This window comes from Dipodomys ordii, unplaced genomic scaffold (assembly GCF_000151885.1).
Source record: "Dipodomys ordii isolate 6190 unplaced genomic scaffold, Dord_2.0 Scaffold184, whole genome shotgun sequence".
Taxonomy (NCBI): Eukaryota; Metazoa; Chordata; class Mammalia; order Rodentia; family Heteromyidae; genus Dipodomys; species Dipodomys ordii.
The window spans coordinates 1,027,677-1,045,392 of record NW_012267400.1 but is presented as its reverse complement, the minus strand read 5'-3'; the positions used below and the strand labels follow the sequence as shown (position 1 = coordinate 1,045,392).

General features: G+C 57.7%; 3 protein-coding genes across 4 annotated transcripts; 1 reads left to right on the top strand and 2 right to left on the bottom strand.

The window, feature by feature from the left end:
- The first annotated feature begins 554 nt into the window (after positions 1-554).
- Positions 555-1,377, top strand: Palm3 (paralemmin 3). Its single transcript, XM_013034220.1, has 2 exons — positions 555-602; positions 693-1,377. Exon 2 carries the CDS (start codon positions 882-884, stop codon positions 1,272-1,274), a length of 393 nt encoding a protein of 130 aa, XP_012889674.1. The 5' UTR covers positions 555-602; positions 693-881; the 3' UTR covers positions 1,275-1,377.
- An 819-nt stretch (positions 1,378-2,196) lies between these two features.
- Il27ra (interleukin 27 receptor, alpha) lies at positions 2,197-11,410 on the bottom strand. 2 transcript variants are annotated; one of them, XM_013034165.1, is made up of 14 exons: positions 11,250-11,410; positions 10,705-10,822; positions 9,169-9,326; positions 8,919-9,076; positions 8,166-8,325; positions 7,948-8,024; positions 6,519-6,702; positions 5,988-6,176; positions 4,280-4,384; positions 4,051-4,209; positions 3,684-3,809; positions 2,841-2,934; positions 2,612-2,708; positions 2,197-2,508 (listed from the first exon to the last, which is right to left on the bottom strand). In XM_013034165.1, exons 1-14 carry the CDS (start codon positions 11,344-11,346, stop codon positions 2,323-2,325), a joined length of 1,908 nt encoding a protein of 635 aa, XP_012889619.1. In that variant the 5' UTR covers positions 11,347-11,410; the 3' UTR covers positions 2,197-2,322. The 2 variants fall into 2 exon arrangements, with proteins under 2 accessions (XP_012889619.1, XP_012889620.1); XM_013034166.1 differs by having other exon boundaries at positions 2,612-2,705.
- A 592-nt stretch (positions 11,411-12,002) lies between these two features.
- On the bottom strand, positions 12,003-13,890 carry Rln3 (relaxin 3). The gene is made up of 2 exons (XM_013034225.1): positions 13,692-13,890; positions 12,003-12,241 (listed from the first exon to the last, which is right to left on the bottom strand). Exons 1-2 carry the CDS (start codon positions 13,888-13,890, stop codon positions 12,003-12,005), a joined length of 438 nt encoding a protein of 145 aa, XP_012889679.1.
- Positions 13,891-17,716: the final 3,826 nt, after the last annotated feature.

Genomic DNA, 17,716 nt, shown 5'->3' with positions numbered 1-17,716 from the left:
GCAGCAGCATGGAGGCCCCAGGTGTGGAGGCCCCAGGTGTGGCGGCGGCGCGCGCACCTGGGGGCAGCCCGGGGGCGCCTGGGCCCGGGGACCCCGCGGGAGAGGCCGCGTCGTTCATCTGGGTGGAGAGGGTGACCCTGGCCGAGGACTGGGAGCTGGTCACGGAGGGACCGGAAGGGCCCACGGCCGAGCCCGCGGCGGAGGGAGTCGTGGAGGCCGGGCAGGTGGAGAGGACAGGAGAGGGGGCGGGGGGCAAGGCGGCTCCGGGGCCGGCGGGGGAGCCGGAAGCTGGGGCGGCCGCCGAGCCAGGGCCAGGGGGAGGCGGGGAAGAAGGCGCCCACGGGGAACGGGGCGAGGGGCCCCCGGGAGCAGACGCAGCCGCGAGACCAGAGGCCGAGGCCCACGCGCAGGGAGAGCAGGAACAGGGCAGAGGGGAGGCGGCAGGGGAGAAGGAAGTAGAGGGGACCCCGGCGGCCGGAGGGAAGGCAGGTGACGGACCCCTGGATGGGGACAGGAAGGGAAATGAACCCCTGGATGGGGAGAGGAGGGAAAGTGAACCCCTGGATGGGGAGGGGAGGGGAAGCGAACCCCTGGATGGAGAGATACAGGGAAGTGAACCCCTGGATGGGGAGAGGAAAGGAAGTGAACCCCTAAATGGAGAGATACAGGGAAGTGAACCCCTGGATGGAGAGATACAGGGAAGTGAACCCCTGGATGGGGAGAGGAAAGGAAGTGAACCCCTGGATGGAGAGATACAGGGAAGTGAACCCCTGGATGGAGAGATACAGGGAAGTGAACCCCTGGATGGGGAGAGGAGGAGAAGCGAACCCCTAGATGGGGAGAGGAGGGAAAGTGAGCCCCTGGATGGGGAGAGCGGAGGTATGGAGGAGAAGCCCCCAGAGGCCCGGGAGAAGCCGAGTTCAGGGGGGTCCGGGGAGAGCGCAGCGCCCCCGGCAGAGGAGGGGGGTGTCCAGCCTGAGGAGGCCCCGGAGGAGCCAGGACTGCGGCCCGGGGTCAGGCCCGAGGGCTTCCCGGAGCAGGAAGCTGGGAAGGCCGAGGCCCCGGCCGAAGGCCCCGCAGGGGAGGCCGTCCCTCTCCCGACAGAGACCCCGGCCCCGCCGCCGCCCCCCGAGAGCCAGCCTCTGCTCCCGCGGGAGAGGCCCAGCGCCCACCCCGCGCCCACCTACGCCCCTGCCCGGCAGCCGGCGCCCGCCGAGGGCGGGGAGGCCAACGGCCCCAAGCAAAAGACGTGTCAGTGTTGCGCCGTGATGTGAGCCACGCCGCCCCACGCGCACTCAGCTACCTCGCCGCCCGGCACCCAGGCTGCCACCCGCTCCCGGCTCCGCGCCCACCGCCTGCGGCCTGGCCCCTCCTGCAACCCAGTCTTTATACTTGAAAATAAAAAGGTTAAAGCACCAGCAGCTTGGCTCTGTGCCCAGCGCTGCCCAATCTGCTAGGAAACTGAGGGAGAGCAGAATTCCGCTAGCCAGCGCGCACCGTGATCAGGAGGCTGCTGGGTGGGGTGGTACACGCCTGTAATCTCAGCTACTCAAGAGGTGGAAGGAAGATCCCAAGTCAGCCTTGGAAAAGTTGGTGAGATTCTGTCTCATAAACTAAAGCCAGGGCGCCGGAGGCTCACGCCTGTCATCCCAGCTACTCAGGAGGCTGAGATCTGAGGATCCCAGTTCAAAGTCAGCCCAGACAGGAAAGTCTGTGAGACTCTTATCTCCAATAAACCACCAGAAAACCGATAGTGGTGCCGTAGCTCAAGTGGGAGAGCGCTGGCCTTGAGCTGAAGAGCTGAGGGACAGCGCCCAGGCCCAGAGTTCAAGCCCCACCACTAAAAAAGGTTAAAGAGACTCCATCTCAGACAATGGCTGGGCACCAGGGTGTACGCCTGTAATCCCAGCTCCAGTGGAAACACAAAGTCTAAGTGGCACAGTGTTGGGAGTCAGAGAATATCAATTGTATCCATTCCATTGCTGTAACAAAAAGATACCTAGTTACAATGGCTACTAAAATACAAAAGTTTATTAGGGCTTCCTTCCTGTTCTGCAGGGAGGGGGGTGTGCCAGGCACTGATCCTGGTCACCGCCCAGGGATTCAGGCTTGTTTCCATTTCTGGGTCTGGCTCGGTTCCCTGAGGTCTCCACAGTGGGGGCTTGGCACATAGGAAGAGTGTGCAGGTCTCCCCCCCCATCACTTCTCCACTTTGTGGAGACCTTAGTCCAAGGCATAGCTGCAAGGGAGGCGGGCATTCTGTCTCATGGACACCCAGGGGGCCTTGGAGGCCACTGGTGGGGGGTGAGGGTGGGGGGAGGCTCAGGCCAGCACCGGGGCCCTGGGGGTCCTCAGAAGGCCCAGCTCCTCGGGTGTAGGCAGGAAATGCTTCTCGTACCCTGAGTGAAGTGGGGCGGAGGTCTTGGGGGGCTTCCCGATGGGTGGGGGCTCCACCTCTTCCACCTCCAGGATGGGCAAGTCCTGGGGGGGCTGCGGCTGGAACACCTCCTGGAGGGAGAAGCTGCTGTAACCCGGCCTCCCCCAGGATCCCCGTAACCACCCCGTACCCCCCTTCCCTGACAAGACTCTGGCAGCCCACCTTCTTGCTTACCTCTATGGGGCCTTGGCTAGAATGGCTGTTGGCAGGATCTGGAACCTTCTCCCAGACCCACTGGGGCAATATCTTGTGTCGCAAGTGGAGGCACCTGCTGGGGAGGTGCGAGTCAGGGCCCCAGAAGACACCCTGAGACCCGAGACCGTCCCACAGCTCCGAGGCTGCCCATCAGCTCAGAGGATGCCCCCACACACACCTGCACAGACAGACGGACAGACAGCCTCACCTACTGGAGGCGGCCAGGCTCAGGCCGCAGCCCAACAGGAGCAAAGCCCACAGGGAGAGGACGCTGGGCAGCACTTTGCACTTGAGGGTGTTATCTGCAGGGGCGGGAGGGGGGAGGGCTGCACACCAGGCAGGGAGGGGAGCGACCCGTGGGAAGTGGGTGTGGCTTGTGGGTGGGCGGGGCTAGGGTGATGACTTGGAACAGGGCGGGATTTGTGAGTAGAGGGGAAAAGTGTGAGAAGGGGCGGGACTTGGGAATGGATGTGACTAAGGCCGAAGGCAATCTTCGAGGGGGCGTGGCTTTGGGTGGGTGTGGCCACAGTGAGAACTCACGAAGGGGCGTGGTCTGCTAACGGGAGGGGCTAAGAGTACAATCATCTTGGGTCAGGGTGGGGCTCTGAGGGGTGAGAGAGGAACCCACCTCTGGGCTGGGGAAGGGGGCGTGGCTGCTGGTGGGCGGAGCTAAACAGGGTGAATCTTGGAATGGGGCGGGGTTTGTGCGCAGAAGGAATCATGCATAGGGGCGTGGCTTGCCAGTGGGGGTGGGGACTCTTGGGAAGGGTGAGGCAATCTGGGGAGGGCGTGGCTTGTGGGAACTGGTGGGGGCGTGGCTCGTGGGCGGGGCCAAGGGTGGGGAAATCTTGAAGGTGATCAAGGGCAGAGATGGAGCCAGACTCACTGCTACACAAAACCCGCAGCATGGAAAGGAAATTCTGGCGAGGCAGGCTGGGAGGCAGTGTTCAGCAAGCTGGAGGCCCTGGCCTCCGTCTCCAGCTCAGCCATCCAAACGGATGCGCCCTGCGGCCCTCCAAGGGAGCCCCCAGTCCCTCCCCAGCCTCTCTACCTGGCAGGTGAAGGCGGAGGCTGGGCCCAGGTGGGCCCTGTCCGCCGCTGGTGGATGCGGTCACCCACAGCTCGCAGGGACACCAGGGAAGGTCAGGAAGAGTGACAGTCTGGGTGCTGCTGCTCACTGAAGGACACAAGCAGAGAGGAGGGGGAATGTGCTGAAATCCTGCCACAGGGCCTTTGCCCCTCCTGGCCACTGGCACTGCGCTCAGAGTCTTCATTCCAATGGGAGTCCATCCCACTCACAGCCAAGAGAGCCACTGCGTTCTGGGGAACGTTCTGTGGCTCCTGAGGCCCCGAGGGAGACAAGGGTCAGCCGGTGGGGTCCGCGGGTGGGGTCCGCGGGTGGGCTGGGCAGCGCTTACCGTTCCTGCAGAAGGGGGCGCTGGTCCGGCTCTGCACACACAAGGTGTAATGGGTGAGGTGACCCCGGAGCAGGGATCTCGGGACCTCTCCCCATGCTACAGCGGGGATCCCCGGGGGGTCATCTCGGAGCCGCCAAAGTGCCGGGCCCACTCGCGGTGCTGGAGGGAAGAGCTGGGTCAGTCAGGTGCTGCCCCCCCTCCCCCAGCCCATCCTCCAAACCCTGCTTACCTCGTTCCTCTCTGAACCCCCAGACCACAGGGGCAGGGGCCAAGCCCACTGGGGAGACAGCTGTCACCCTGATCTGGTAGGGGACCCCTCCTTCGAACTCCCCTGCTTGGTGGAGAAAGGCAAAACCTCTCAGAGATGAACCCCGCCCCCCCGTCACTTCCTGCACGCCCGGGTCCCCCACAGGACACCCAGGACAAAGCTTGGGGTGTGTAAGTCATTTATTTCCACGTTGGAGGTGACCCCTGGAAAAAGCAGTACAGTTAAGCAATGAGTCAGGGAGGGGCTGGGAAGGCGGCTCAGCGGTAGAGTGCTCGCCTGGCATGCGCCAAGCCCTGGGTTCCATTCCTCAGCACCACAAAGAGCTGGAAGTGGCGCTGTGGCTGAAGTGATAGAGCGCTAGCCTTGAGCAGAAGAAGCTCAGGGACAGTGCCCAGGCCATGAGTTCAAGCCTAGGATTGACCAGAAAAATTTTAAAACAGAGAGAGAGGAAAAAAGAAAGAAATTAAGATTTCATGGACCCCCCATACTTGCTCTTATTTATTCCTTTTATTTATTTTATTTATTTACTCATTTTTTTGTCAGCCATGGGCTTGAACTCTGGGCCTGGACGCTGTCCCTCAGCTCTTCAGCTCAAGGCTAGTGCTCTACCACTTGAGCCACAGCACCACTTCCAGCAGTGCTGAGGAATGGAACCCAGGGCCTCATGCATGAAAGGCAAGCGCTCTATCACTGGGCCACCTTCCCAGCCCCCAGTTCTGGCTTTCTGGTGGTTTATTGGAGATAAAAGTCTCATGGACTTTTCTGCTCCGGCTGGTTTAAACCATGATCCTCAGATCTCAGCCTCCTAAGTAGTTAGGATTACAGGTGTGAGCCACCAGCACCTGGCTTATTATTTGTGTGTATGTGTGTGTGTGTGTGTGTGTGTGCCAATCCTGGGCCTTGAACTCATAGTCTGAGTGCTGAACTTGGTTGGGTTTAAAAAAAAATATTCAAGCTGGGCACCGGTGGCTCATGCCTAGCTACTCAGGGGGCTGAGATCTGGGATTGTGGTTCAAAGCCAGCCCAGGCAGCAAAGTCTGTGAGACTCTTATCGCCAATGAACCATCAGAAAACCAGAAGTGGTGCTGTGGTTCAAGTGATAGAGCACTAGTTAGTCTTGGACTGAAGAGCTGAGGGACAGCACATAGGCCCAGAGTTCGAGACTCAGTGGCGCTGTAGCTCAAGTGGTAGAGCGCTCGCCTTGAGCTGGAGAGCTGAGGGACAGCGCCCAGGCCCAGAGTTCAAGCCCCACGACCGACAAAAAAAAAGAAAAAAAAACAGAGTTCGAGACTCATGACTATCCAAAAAAAAAAAAAATCATTTTCTGCTCTCGCACTACATCACAGCTCCATTTCGGGTTTTCCATTGGTGCACAGACTTTCCTACCAGGCAGGGCTGGCTTCAAATTTCCATCCTCAGATCTCAGCCTCCTGAGTAGCTTAGATTACAGGAGGGAGCCACCCAGCCCCAGCTTTCACGCCGCACTTAGGACCCACGCGGCACCCTGTGATCAGCCCCTCTGTCCTGGGGTCCCACCACGGCCCCCTGCCAGCATAGAGCCAGCGTCATGGGCAGAGCAAACCTCTGTTCTTTGTACTCAATGCCTCGGGCGTTTTGTTACAGCAATGGAAAGTGAGCTAAGGCCCTCCTGGAGGGACCGAGGCCTCACCTGGCAGCACAGCGCGGCGGTTCCTGGGGGAGCACCGGATCCAGCTGAGGGTCTCCTGAGGGTCACCGTCTCTTGTCCAGTCCACCACAAACGCAGACACCTCCCCGGTTCCTGGTTCCCAGGTCACCAGCAGCTCCCTGCCCCCGGCAAGGCCTCTGACCTGCACGCCACGAGGGGCAGACTCCGCAGCTAGAAGGGAGGGGGGGAAAGCCTCGGCTGCCGCAGCGTGGTGCCCTTCCCCCCTCCAGGAGTTCATGATCTTTTTTTTATTTTTGTATGTATGTGCCAGTGCCAGGACTTGAACTCAGAGCCTGGGCGCTGTCCCTGAGCTTTTTATGCTCAAGGCTCGCGCTCTACCACTTTGAGCCACAGCGCCACTTTTCATTTTCTGATAGTTCATTGGACATCAGAGTCTCCTGGACGTTTCCTGCCCAGGCTGGCTTTGAACTGTGATCCTCAGATCTCAACCTCCCTGAGTAGCTGAGACTGCAGGCGTGAGCTACCAGCCCCTGGCTGAGGTGTCTAACTTACCCAAGCAGAGCAAAGAGAGATTGGTGAGCGGTGCCCAGGGAATGGCATTGTCAGCGGACACCGATGCCCACTCTGCCCCGGTGGGGATGAGGAAATGACAACAGGAGACGCCTTCCTCCCTCACACTCTTCTCTGCAAGCCAGAACCAGGCCGTGTAGCTCACCTGGGCACACAGGCCAGAGGCCTGATGACGGAGAGAAGGAAATAGGTTAATGTCTCCTCCATAAACCAGATCTCAACTGGGCATCTTGGTGAGGTCCGATTTTCTAGACCCTAATTTGTTTCCCATCTGCTTGATACAAAATTACTAAGAAGGGGGGGGGGCTGGGAAGGTGGCTCAGTGGTAGAGCGCTTGCCTTGCATGTGTGAGGCCTGGGTTCAATTCCTCAGTACCACATACACAGAAAAAGCCGGAAGTGGCGTTGTGGCTCAAGTGGTAGAGCGCTAGCCTTGAGCTGAAGAGCTGAGGGACAGCGCCCAGGGCCAGAGTTCAAGCCCCAAGACAGAAGAAGAAGGAGGAGGAGGAGGAGGAAGAGGTGAGAGAGAGAGAGAGAGAGAGAGAGAGTTCTGTGTTAAAAGCCCTCACCATGTTTATGGATTCAGGGTTCTCTCCTGAAGTGCTGCGGATGTTTTGCTTTATGAGTTTGAAGCCATGTTATTGGGTGCATACAGATTTATGACTCTTGTGTCATCCTGGGAACTGAATCTTTTGTCCTTATATAGCAAATCGTTTTTCCTTTTCTACCTAATGCTATAATTAGAACACTAAGCTAGGCATCGATGGCTCCAGCCTGTAATCCTGACTACTCAGAAGGCTGAGATCTGAGGATCCTGGTTCAAACCTGTCCTTCCCTCCCTCCCTCCTGCCTCCTTCCTTCCCTCCCTTCCCCTCCCCCTCGGTCATGGGCTTGGTCTCAGGCCATGGGTGCTGTCCCCTGAGCTCTTTGGCTCTACGACTTTGAGCTACAGCTCCACTTCTGGTTTTCTAGTAGTTCATTGGAGATAAGGGTTTCTCGGACTTTCTTGCCCGGGGTGGCTTTGAACCTTGATCCTCAGATCTTAGTCACCAGAGTAGCTAGGATTACAAGCATGAGCCATCAGTGCCTGGCTTCATTTTTTTTTCCTCCCATAACATTTATTAACGTATTAAATAAACAAGGAAGCAGGAGATGTTTCTCAGTGGTAGGGCTGTTGTTGATTATATACAATGATCTGGATGGGATCACAGGATCACAGCATTAAGTAGATACATTGATAAATAAATAAACAAGAAGGATATAAGCGTGTCCCAGATTTTCCCGCCTGGACTGGCTTGGAACTGCGATCCTCAGACCTCGGCATCCTGAGTGGCTGGGATGGCAGGCGGGAGCCACCTGCGCCTGGAACTGTCTTATTTCTAGCATTGTTACTTGGGGTTTTTCCAGTTTACCTTCCACAGAAGCAGGAGCTCCTCCTGGGCACCCCAAGTCTGGCAGAAGTTCCCTGATACCCACACATCATCGGGCCCTAGGAGACCCGGGGAGAGGAAGGAGCAGATGAGAGAAGCCGTGATTGGCCAGGTTTTCCAGGAGGGGCGGGGCGAGGGCGGGGCGTCCCCAGAGGGTGGAGATGTGGGCAGGGCTTCCAAGAGGGCGGGGCAGGGCTCACCAGAGGGCGGGGTCTGGAAGGAGAGGGCGGGGCTCCATTCGCCCCACAGATCTTCCGCTTCCTCCACTCGGCAGCGGCCAGACACATTGTAGCTGGTGGCAGGTTCAAGATCCTGAATCTCAACAGGGCTCATGGGAATGGTCTTTAGTTCAGGCTGCAGCTGAGAGACAAGATGGGAGGGGTGGGGCTAAGGGAAACTTTATTTTTTTAATTTTATTTGTTGTCGGTCCTGGGGCTTGAACTCTGGGCCTGGGCGCTGTCCTGGAGCTCTCTCAAAGCTGGCGCTCTACCACTTGAGCCACAGCTCGACTTTCTGCTTTTTTTCTTGCTAATCCGTGGGAGATAAGAGTCTTGGAGGTCTGGGAAGGTGGCTCAGTGGTAGAGCGCTTGCCTCACATGCATGAGGCCCTGGGTTCGATTCCTCAGCACCACATAAGCAGAAAAAGCCGGAAGTGGCGCTGGGGCTCAAGTGGTAGAGCGCTAGCCTTGAGCCGAAGAGCTGAGGGACAGCGCCCAGGCCCAGAGTTCAAGACCCATGACCAACCAAAAAAAAAAAAAGAATCTTTGAGACTTTCCTACCCCAGCTGGCTTTGAACCAGGATCCTCACGCATAGCTCAGCCACCTGAGGAGCTGGGATTACAGGTGTGAGCAAAGAGACTCATCAGCTTGCGAGCCCAGCCTTGCTTGGGATGAGACGAGTGTGTGTGTGTGTGTGTGTGTGTGTGTGTGTGTGTCTTGCTGCTGACACTCACCAGGGTCCAGTTGGCCTCCTGACATCTCCGGTAGCGGAACTGGCAGGTGAGAGGCTTGTGGGGGGGCCACCGCGGGGGTGCCCACTGCAGAGAGGCCTCCAGGGGTGGGTGCTCTGAAAACTCCACATCGGGCTGGAGGCGGAGGGCATCGGGTCTCACTGCGGGAGAGTGGGCCAGGGCACACTGAGGAGGGGGAAGGGGATCCCCCAGGACCACGTCCCACAGCACCCCAAACTTCCTGGCACATTACTTTGTGTTTCTAGGTTCACGGAGACTTGGGGCCAGAGAGGTCGGTCTGCCTGGGTTCCCCAGACGAGGAGTCTGTCGGCCGTGGTGAGGTGTCCCCGGGGAATGGTCACCCAGTGCTGCCCAGCGGGGACTGCCACCTTCCGGGTTCTGTGAGAATGGCTGTGGGGACGGATGCAAGAGAAGGACCCACGCCGGCCTGGGCCAAGGCGCATGACACGCATGACAAGCACACGCACCCACCGGAGGCCTGCACTGTTGGGGCGCGAAGCCCCCCGAGGCTGGCCACTCTCCCTCAGTTTTTGGTTTTGTTTTTAATTTTCACTCAGGGCTGGTGCTCTACCACTTGGAGGCATGGTGCCATTTCCGGCTAGTTAATTGGAGATAAAAGTCTCCTGGACTGGGGCTGGGAAGGTGGCTCAGTGGTAGAGTGCTTGCCTTGCATGCACGAGGCCCTGGGTTCGATTCCTCAGCACCACATAAGCAAAAAAAAAAAAAAAGCTGGAAGTGGTGCTGTGGCTTAAGTGGTAGAGCGCTAGCCTTGAGCTGAAGAGCTGAAGGACAGTGCCCAGGCCCAGAGTTCAGGCACCATGACTGGCAAAAAAAAAAAAAAGTACTACCTGGGCTGGCTTTGAACTGTGATCCTCAGATCTCAGCCTCCTGAGTAGCCGGGATGACAGGCAGGAGCCACCGCACCTGGCTCACTTCATATTCTTAAACATTTCTTTCTTGTCATGTCCTTAAGTGCTTGAACCCCCAGAACGAACCCTAAAACTAAATACTGTTATTTGTGCAATGTATTTATTTGGAGACCGGGTCTTGCTCCTTAGCTCCAGACTGACTTTGAACTGGCAATCTCTTGTCCCAGCCTCCAGTGCGCTAGGGTACCAGGTGTGCAAGAGTTCACCCCTCCAAGATTGTAGATTAAGAGGGGCACACACACAGGTGCCTGTAGCTCACACCTGTCATCCCAGCTACTCAGGAAGCTGAGATGTGAGGATCGTGGTTCAAAGCCAGCCTGGCAGGAAAAATCCGTGAGATTCTTTTTTTTGTTTTTTTTTGGTCCGGTTGTGGGGCCTGAACTCTGGGCCTGGGCGCTGTCCCTCAGCTCTTCAGCTCAAGGCTAGTGCTCTACCTCTTGAGCTACAGTGCCACTTCCGGCTTTTTTTTCTTTTTGCTTATGTGGTGCTGAGGAATGGAATCCAGGGCCTCAGGCATGCAAGGCAAGCGCTCTACCACTGAGCCACCTTCCCAGCCCAATCCGTGAGATTCTTATCTCCAATAAAGCCACAAGTGAACTGGCAGTGGCGCTGTGGCTCAAGTGGTAGAGCGCTCGCTTTGAGCCGAAGAGCTGAGAGACAGAGTTCAAGCCCCACAACTGTCATAAAAACAGGGGTGGGTGAGGGGGACAGGGAGGAAAGGAGGGGAACCTAGAGTAGGGGAGTTGGACTTGAGGAAGCGGGGAGGGGGAGAAGCAGGACCTAGGGCAAACTGGAACTCAGGTGCCTCAGTTTCCCCCAAACACCCCAGGAGTACTCACTATTTCTGGCTCTGGAGGTGAAGCGCAGAAGGGCTCCCCAGGTCCCCATGAGGCTCCCAGGAGCAGTGCAGGTCCCCCGAGGGGCCAACTGTGTAACACTGCAGGGGCCCCGTCCTGCCTGCAGAGGGGCCCAAGCAAGGGGCTCACACCCTTCCCCCCACCGCCACCTGTGCACCCCAACTTTCCTAAGCTGAGGGCTGGAAGCACAGGCCTGGCCCAGACAGGCAAGCATCGTACCCCCGAATCGCATCCCCACCCCACTTCCACTTTCCCGGGCTTCTAACGATTGCCGGCACGCTGGGGGGGTTCCCTGAAAGAAATGAGGAGCAGGAAGGGGGTGCCGGGCTCCCGGGTCCAGCTCCAGGCTGGCGGAGGGGGGGGCGGGTAAAACGAGTCATCTTCTCTTCTGCCAGCCACATCCTGTTATCGCCCCGAGGGTGCACCCCCGCCCGGGCGCCCCGCGCCGCGCCCTGCGCCCCGCTCCCGGCTCCCGGGCGCCAGCGCGCACGCGCCTCGCCAAGTGCCACCCAAGTGTCACCACTCACCCTGGGGCCGCGTCCCTCGGCACAGCACAAAAACCGCCACCGGCAGCAGCGCCAGCTTCGGCCACGGCCAGAAGGGGACGGCAGGGGTCCCCCGCATGGCTCCCTGGGGACCCCGTGCGGCTCCGCCCGGCGTGGCGTGGCCCCTGGAGCGCGCGAGTCCCCGACCCAGGGGAGGCGGGACGGGAAGCGCAGCCGCCTCCGCCCCCCCCGCGTCCCCGCCCCTTCCCCAGCGGGGAAACCCCATCACAGCTCACGGCTGGGGAGGGGTGCAGAGGCAGCCAGAGAGCGTCGATGGGGGCATGCACCCCGCCCCCCAAGATCTTCCCCTTCCCCTGCTCACTCGGCCCAATGACACACAACTTGCTCTGCAAGTAACTTTTATTATTGGGGTTCAGGGAAATGGGGTACGGGGACTCTGGTGCTGTTCTTCGGGTGCCCAGCGGGGGGTGGGGTGGGGTGTGGAGGGGGAAATGGATGTCATTAGGGCTGGCCAAGGGAAAGTGACCATAATCCATAATGGGGGGGGGTAGAGAGGCAGTAGGTCTGGAGGTGGCTAATTTGGGAAGAGTCGGGACACAGATGTACCCCGCAGGTGTGGGGGGGCCCTGGTGGGTCAGGCTGGGATCTTGGGGCCCAGGGTCAGGCCAGGCTGGTCAGGGATCAGTTCAGGGGGAATGACCCCCCCCAGCCCAGAGCTCCTGGACCTGCCATTGTGGATGGAGTCCTGTGCATGGGGGGTGCCCGCACCCCCGCCTAGCAGAGGCTGCTGATGTCACCTTTGCTGCAGCCCCACTTGCAACAGTTGCTGGAGAGGCCGGTCAGGACATCCCGGCCCCCCCGCGGGGCCCCGGGGGGGCCCTGCCAGCTCGGCCGGCCTTCATCAAAGGCCTGGTGGGGCTTGGTGAGGGACAGCCATTCGCTGGAGCCCACGGCCTCGTCCCTCTCGCCCGCCAGGCTCTCTGCTCCCGAGTCTGCGTCTGAGAACACCTCTCCTGCCAAGCAAAGAAGAACCACAGGGCTAGGGGTTCCCTGGGCTCGGCCCCAGGAGACCGTCCCCAGCCCACAAGGGGATCTGTCTGTCTTGTGAACTCCAGGAGTGAATTCTGCTCAGGGTTGCTGGGGCTCAAGCGGTAAAGGCCCACCATGAGCAAACAAAAGAAAAACCGCAGAGCCAGCACGCAGGATGTCAGTTCAAACCCTAGGATGGCGCGCACACGCACACACACGCGCGCGCGTGCGCACATACAGTGATCATGGCTGTTGAATTCTTACGGTTTGCCAAGTGCTATTTTACATGCACAAATGATGTCCCTTCTCCCAAGGACCACCCCAGCACCTGCTGTTCACCGGTCACCTACTTACCAAAGAGGGGCGTGGCTCCCGAGGGAAGCGCGGGGAGCACATAGCCAAGGCTGCAGCTTTCCGAATCTTTCATGTCCACTTACCCATCCACCATGCATCCACCTTCCAGCCAGCCAGCGTCCTCCATCCACCCATCCATCCATCCATCCATCCCTCTTCGTCCATCTTCCATAGTCTTTCCTCCATCCCTCCATCCCCCCATCTTTCCTTCCTCCATCTCTGCCATCTCTCCATCATCATCTTCATGGTGAGTATTCTTTTCCCAGGCCTCCTCCTCCAGGGAAAGTCCATTTCCTGCCCTCCCCTATCAGTGGTCCCTCTGGACCACAGCTGTATCTGTTGAGACTTCACGGGTGCATTGGTGTACCCTGCAGTGCTCACCACAGGGCGGATGTGTGGCTCATTGAGGGGAAGTCTGATGTCAGGGAGATCGCACACCAGCTGTCCAAATCCTGCCTTCATTCTACCTCCGTGTGTGTGTGTGTGTGTGTGTGTGTGTGTGTGTGTGTGTGTGTCAGTGCTGGGACTTGAGCTCAGGGCATAGGTGCTACCCATTAGCTTTTTACCACTCAAGCCACAGCTCCCCTTCTGGCTTTTTGCTGGACATAATCTCAAGCCAGGTGCTGGTGGCTTACACCTGTCAGCTACTCAGGAGGCTGAGATCTGAGGAGCTCAGACTCCTGAGACTCTGATCTCCAATGAACCACCAGAAAACCAGAAGTGGCGCTGTGGCTCAAGTGGTAGAACGCTCGCCTTGAACTGAAGAGCTGAGGGACAGCGCCCAGGCCTACAGTTCAAGCCCCATGACCTACCAAAAATACAAATAAAAAATGTGTCTCACAGACTTCCCTGCCCGGGCTGGCTTCGAACCTTGATCCCTAGATCTCAGTCTCTCCAGTAGCTAGGATTTTACAGGCATGAGCCAAAGAAGTCAGTTTTTCCATTTTGGAATCTGGCAGCTCAGCAGCCATGAAGGTGGTGGGCAGACACGCTACCTCTCCGTCCCCTCCCTGAGCCCCTGTCCCCGACTCCAGGGACCCACAGGTAGGTATGCCAGGCCCCCCACCCCCCAAGGCTCACCCAGCAAGTCATGGGTCAGGAAGTCCCCGCGCCTCCACCGGGAACCCCCACAGGTAAAGATGACAGCTCGGATGAATTCTCGGCCACAGAGTTTCACCCCATAGGGCGCCGCTCGAGCCTCGGCCCCCCGCGCCAGGTCCCCGGCCAGCACCCAGCCCAGCAGCAGCAGCAGCAGCAGCAGCAGCGGGCACTTGGCCATGTTGCACAGAGACGCCTTGGGCGGGAAGGTGGCTCAGCATGCCCCAGCTTTCAGGTCCCCCATTTATACCTCATGGCTCCCCCCACCCTGCCTGAAGGAAGACTGTGACCTCTCTTATCAACCCCAACAGAAGGGAGACGGGTATGACTCCTCCGCAACCCGACCTTTCACAGTCTTCCATCAAGAGATAACCTTTCGCCGGGGACGGCAGGTCAGGACTCAGCGCTCTGTCACCTTCCACACAAGGAGGCCACAAATCCCTCATTTATATTCTGCACCAAGAGCACAGACACCAGAAGCTTGAGAGGGCACAGCCAGGCCTCTGGAAGACACAGGTACCCCATCTGGGTGTCGCGATGCACACCTGTAATCCCAGCTACAGACCCAAGGGATCTGTTGAGCCCAGGAGTCCACAGTGAATCAATTTGGGCCGTGCAACATCCTGTCTTCAAAGTACACCAGAGCTGGGCACCGTAGCTCATACCTATAATCTTAGCCACTCAGGAGGCTGAGAACTAGAGGCTTGCTAGTCAAAGCCAGCCTGGTCAGGAAAATCTGTGAGACTCCATTCTCAATTAGCTAGAAGCATGGTCCAAGTGGTAGAGCACCAGCCTTGAGCTGGGACAGGGTCTAGCCCCTGAGTTCAAGCCCCAGAAAGAGGACAAAAAGAAAAGGGTCATGTGCCGGTGGCTGACACTTGTCACCCTAATTACTTAGGAGAATGGGCTCTGAGGATCAAGGTTCGGAGCCAGCCTGGGCAGAAAAGTTCTTGAGACTCTTATCTCCAATCAACCACCAAGAAGCCGGAAGTTGAGCTGTGGCTCAAGGGTTAGAGCACTAGCCTTGAGGAAAAGAGTTCAGGGACAAGGCTGGGAAGGTGGCGCAGTGGTAGAGTGCTTGCCTAGCATACACGAAGCCCTGGGTTCGATTGCTGAGTACCACATACACAGAAAAAGCCGGAAGTGGCGCTGTGGCTCAAGTGGTAGAGCCGCTAGCCTTGAACAAAAGCAGCTCAGGGACAGCGCCCAGGCCGAGTTCAAGCCTCAGGACCAGCAAAACAAACACACAAGTTATCAAGGTCTCCAGGCAGCCCTGAGGGAAGCTGATATACTTGTGGGCCTTGAACTCTGGGCCTGGGCTGTCCCTCAGCTCTTCAGCTCAAGATGAGCACTCTACTACTTGAATCACAGCGCCACTTCCAGTTTTCTGGTGGTTCATTGGAGATAAGAGTCTCACAGACTTTCCTGCCCGGGCTGGCTTTGAGCTGTGATTCTCAGATCTCAGCCTCCTGAGTCAAAGCTAGGATGACAGGCGTGAGCCACCAGCGTCTGGCCCGGCTACAGATATTCTTCTCTCGACCTTCTTTTGGACCCAGAGGGGTTCAGGTTATTGTCCAAGCTCACACAGGAACAGGACTAAAGCCCAGTGAAGTCGAGCCCCGATTTCTGCTTCTCTGTGAGGTCAAGAGACCTGTATGCACTTGCTGATCCCCAGCTCCCACTGGGGATGACGGGAAAGGGCAGAGGCTTCCCGGGGGACCAGCGGCTTTGTCATCAGTCCTTTGGAAGCAGTACAATCAGATGTGACCCCTGACTGCTGGAACATTGCCCTTCATTGGTGACTCGCACTGAAGGGCCAGAAAAGGACAAAGGGACAGAGTTCGAATCCAATGAGAATGTGCCTAGAAGACATGACATTTAAGACACGAGAAACTTGGTGCTGGCACACTCACTGACCCGTCGTTATGCAGTGGAGGAAACCACAGCACAGAGAGCCCAAGTCACCACACCGGAGACGCACACAAAGCAGGAAGGGGCAGAGATGTAGTTCACACCAAAGTTCCTGTTGTTGCTCTGTGTGTGTGTGTGTGTGTGTGTGTGTGTGTGTGTGTTTGGCTTCCCATTGGAGCTGGGATGACCAGTACATATGAGTTTCTTGAGAAAGTGTCTTGTAAACTTTTCTGTCCAGAGTGGTTGTAAATCGTGATCCTTCTGATCACACTCCTCTCCAGGGTAGCTGGGATTACAGACATGTGCCACCATGCCTGGCAAGACATTGGTATTTCTAAATACTGCAAGGTGCATCTCTGAGAAACCAATCAGCACACTTTCCTGTGTAATCACAATGCCATGTTTCATACCTAATGGAACTTGATGTGTGTGTGTGTGTGTGTGCGCGCACTCAGGGGTTTGAAATCAAGGCCTTGAGGCTGTCCTTGAGGTTTTTTGCCCAAGGCTAGTGCTCTACCATTTGAGCCACAACTCCACTTCCAACTATTTTGGTGCTTCATCGGAGCTAAGGGTCTCATGAGCTTTCCTGCCTGGGTTGGCTTTGAACTGACATCCTCAGATCTCAGCTTCCTGAGATTAGGGGTGTGAACCACCAGAGCCTGGCTTGCTATTATTTATTCTAGGGCACTTCCTGACTTCCAGAAAGGGACTTGTCAGGGCTGGGGTTCATCTGGGTGACGCAGACAGTCTGCTTTCCTTGCTGTGGAGGTCACATTCAGGCCTGGTAAGTCCCCAGATGGGAGACCAGCTGCCTGGCCAGAACACCCCTAGCCTGTGCCTCAACTGGGGAGCCATTTCCCCTCTTCTATGTGGGGTGCTGTTCTACTTGATCCTTCGGGAGGATTTCTGTAGAATTACCTGTCTAGCTCATCTTTGGATGCTAAAATGCACCTTTCCTTTTTCCTTCACCTCTTATTTTTACCCAGATAGCCTACTTAGCCTCCCCCTCCCTTCTTTCTGCTGGAGTTTGAACTCAGAACCTCTAGCTCTCGCTTCACTTGCTTGGCTGATGCTCTACCACTTGAGTCATATCTTCATCCTGGCTTTTTCCTAGCTATTTTTGGAGATAAGTGTCTCACAGATTTTTCTGCCCAGGCTGGTTTTGAACCTTGAGCCTCTGGATCTCAGCTTCCTAGTTTTCTAGGATTATAGGTGTTAGCCTATATAACCTATAACCCAGGCTAGCTTCGAACTCCTGGGTTCAATGGTCACCCTATCTCAGCCTCCAGAGCAACTGGGCCTCTGATGGGCATTGACAGAGCTTGTGAGGTTGAGGTAGACAACATCATGTTCTGAAATACATATACACTAGAGTAAAATGGTTACTATAGAGGAACAGGAATTAGCATATTCATCCCCTCACATACTTAGTCATGTCCTCGGCCTGTGGGAAGAGCAGCTGTCAGCTCCACACGTCCTCACAATGTCAGAATCCAAAGGGACAAGCACCACCACCACAGGCCAATCGCAAAGCTCCAACTGGAGCTGGAGGCCTCAGGCCTCCCCAACACTTGGATACTTGGTTCCTCACGGTGGGGGGGGGTGTCTTTCCCCGTTACCTTTTTCCCCCTGTTATTTAAAAGGCCTGGCGGCCGGGCCGGTGGCTCCCACCTGTCATCCCAGCTACTCAGGAGGCTGAGATCTGAGGATCGAGGTGCAAAGCCAGCCCAGACAGGAAAGTCCGTGAGACTCTCATCTCCAATGAACCGCCAGAAAACCGGAAGTGGCGCAAGGGGTAGCGCGCTCACCTGGAGCACAGGAGCTGGCCAGGGACAGAGCCAGGCCCCGAGTTCAAGCCCCAGCAGGAGCGACTAAGAAGCTCGCATTCCACTGTCTATCTAGATGGTTCGGTGTGCGCGCGCCCCGTGGGGCCGTGTGCACGTCCCCAGGAACAGGTGTCGGCCAGAGGGGGGGGGCCGAGCTCGGAGCGCAGCCCGCGCGCCCGGCGACGCGGGGCGCTGACCTTTGCTTATCGCCCGCGCGGCCCGGGCTGATGAAGCCGCCACTGTCTATCTAGATGGTTCGGTGTGCGCGCG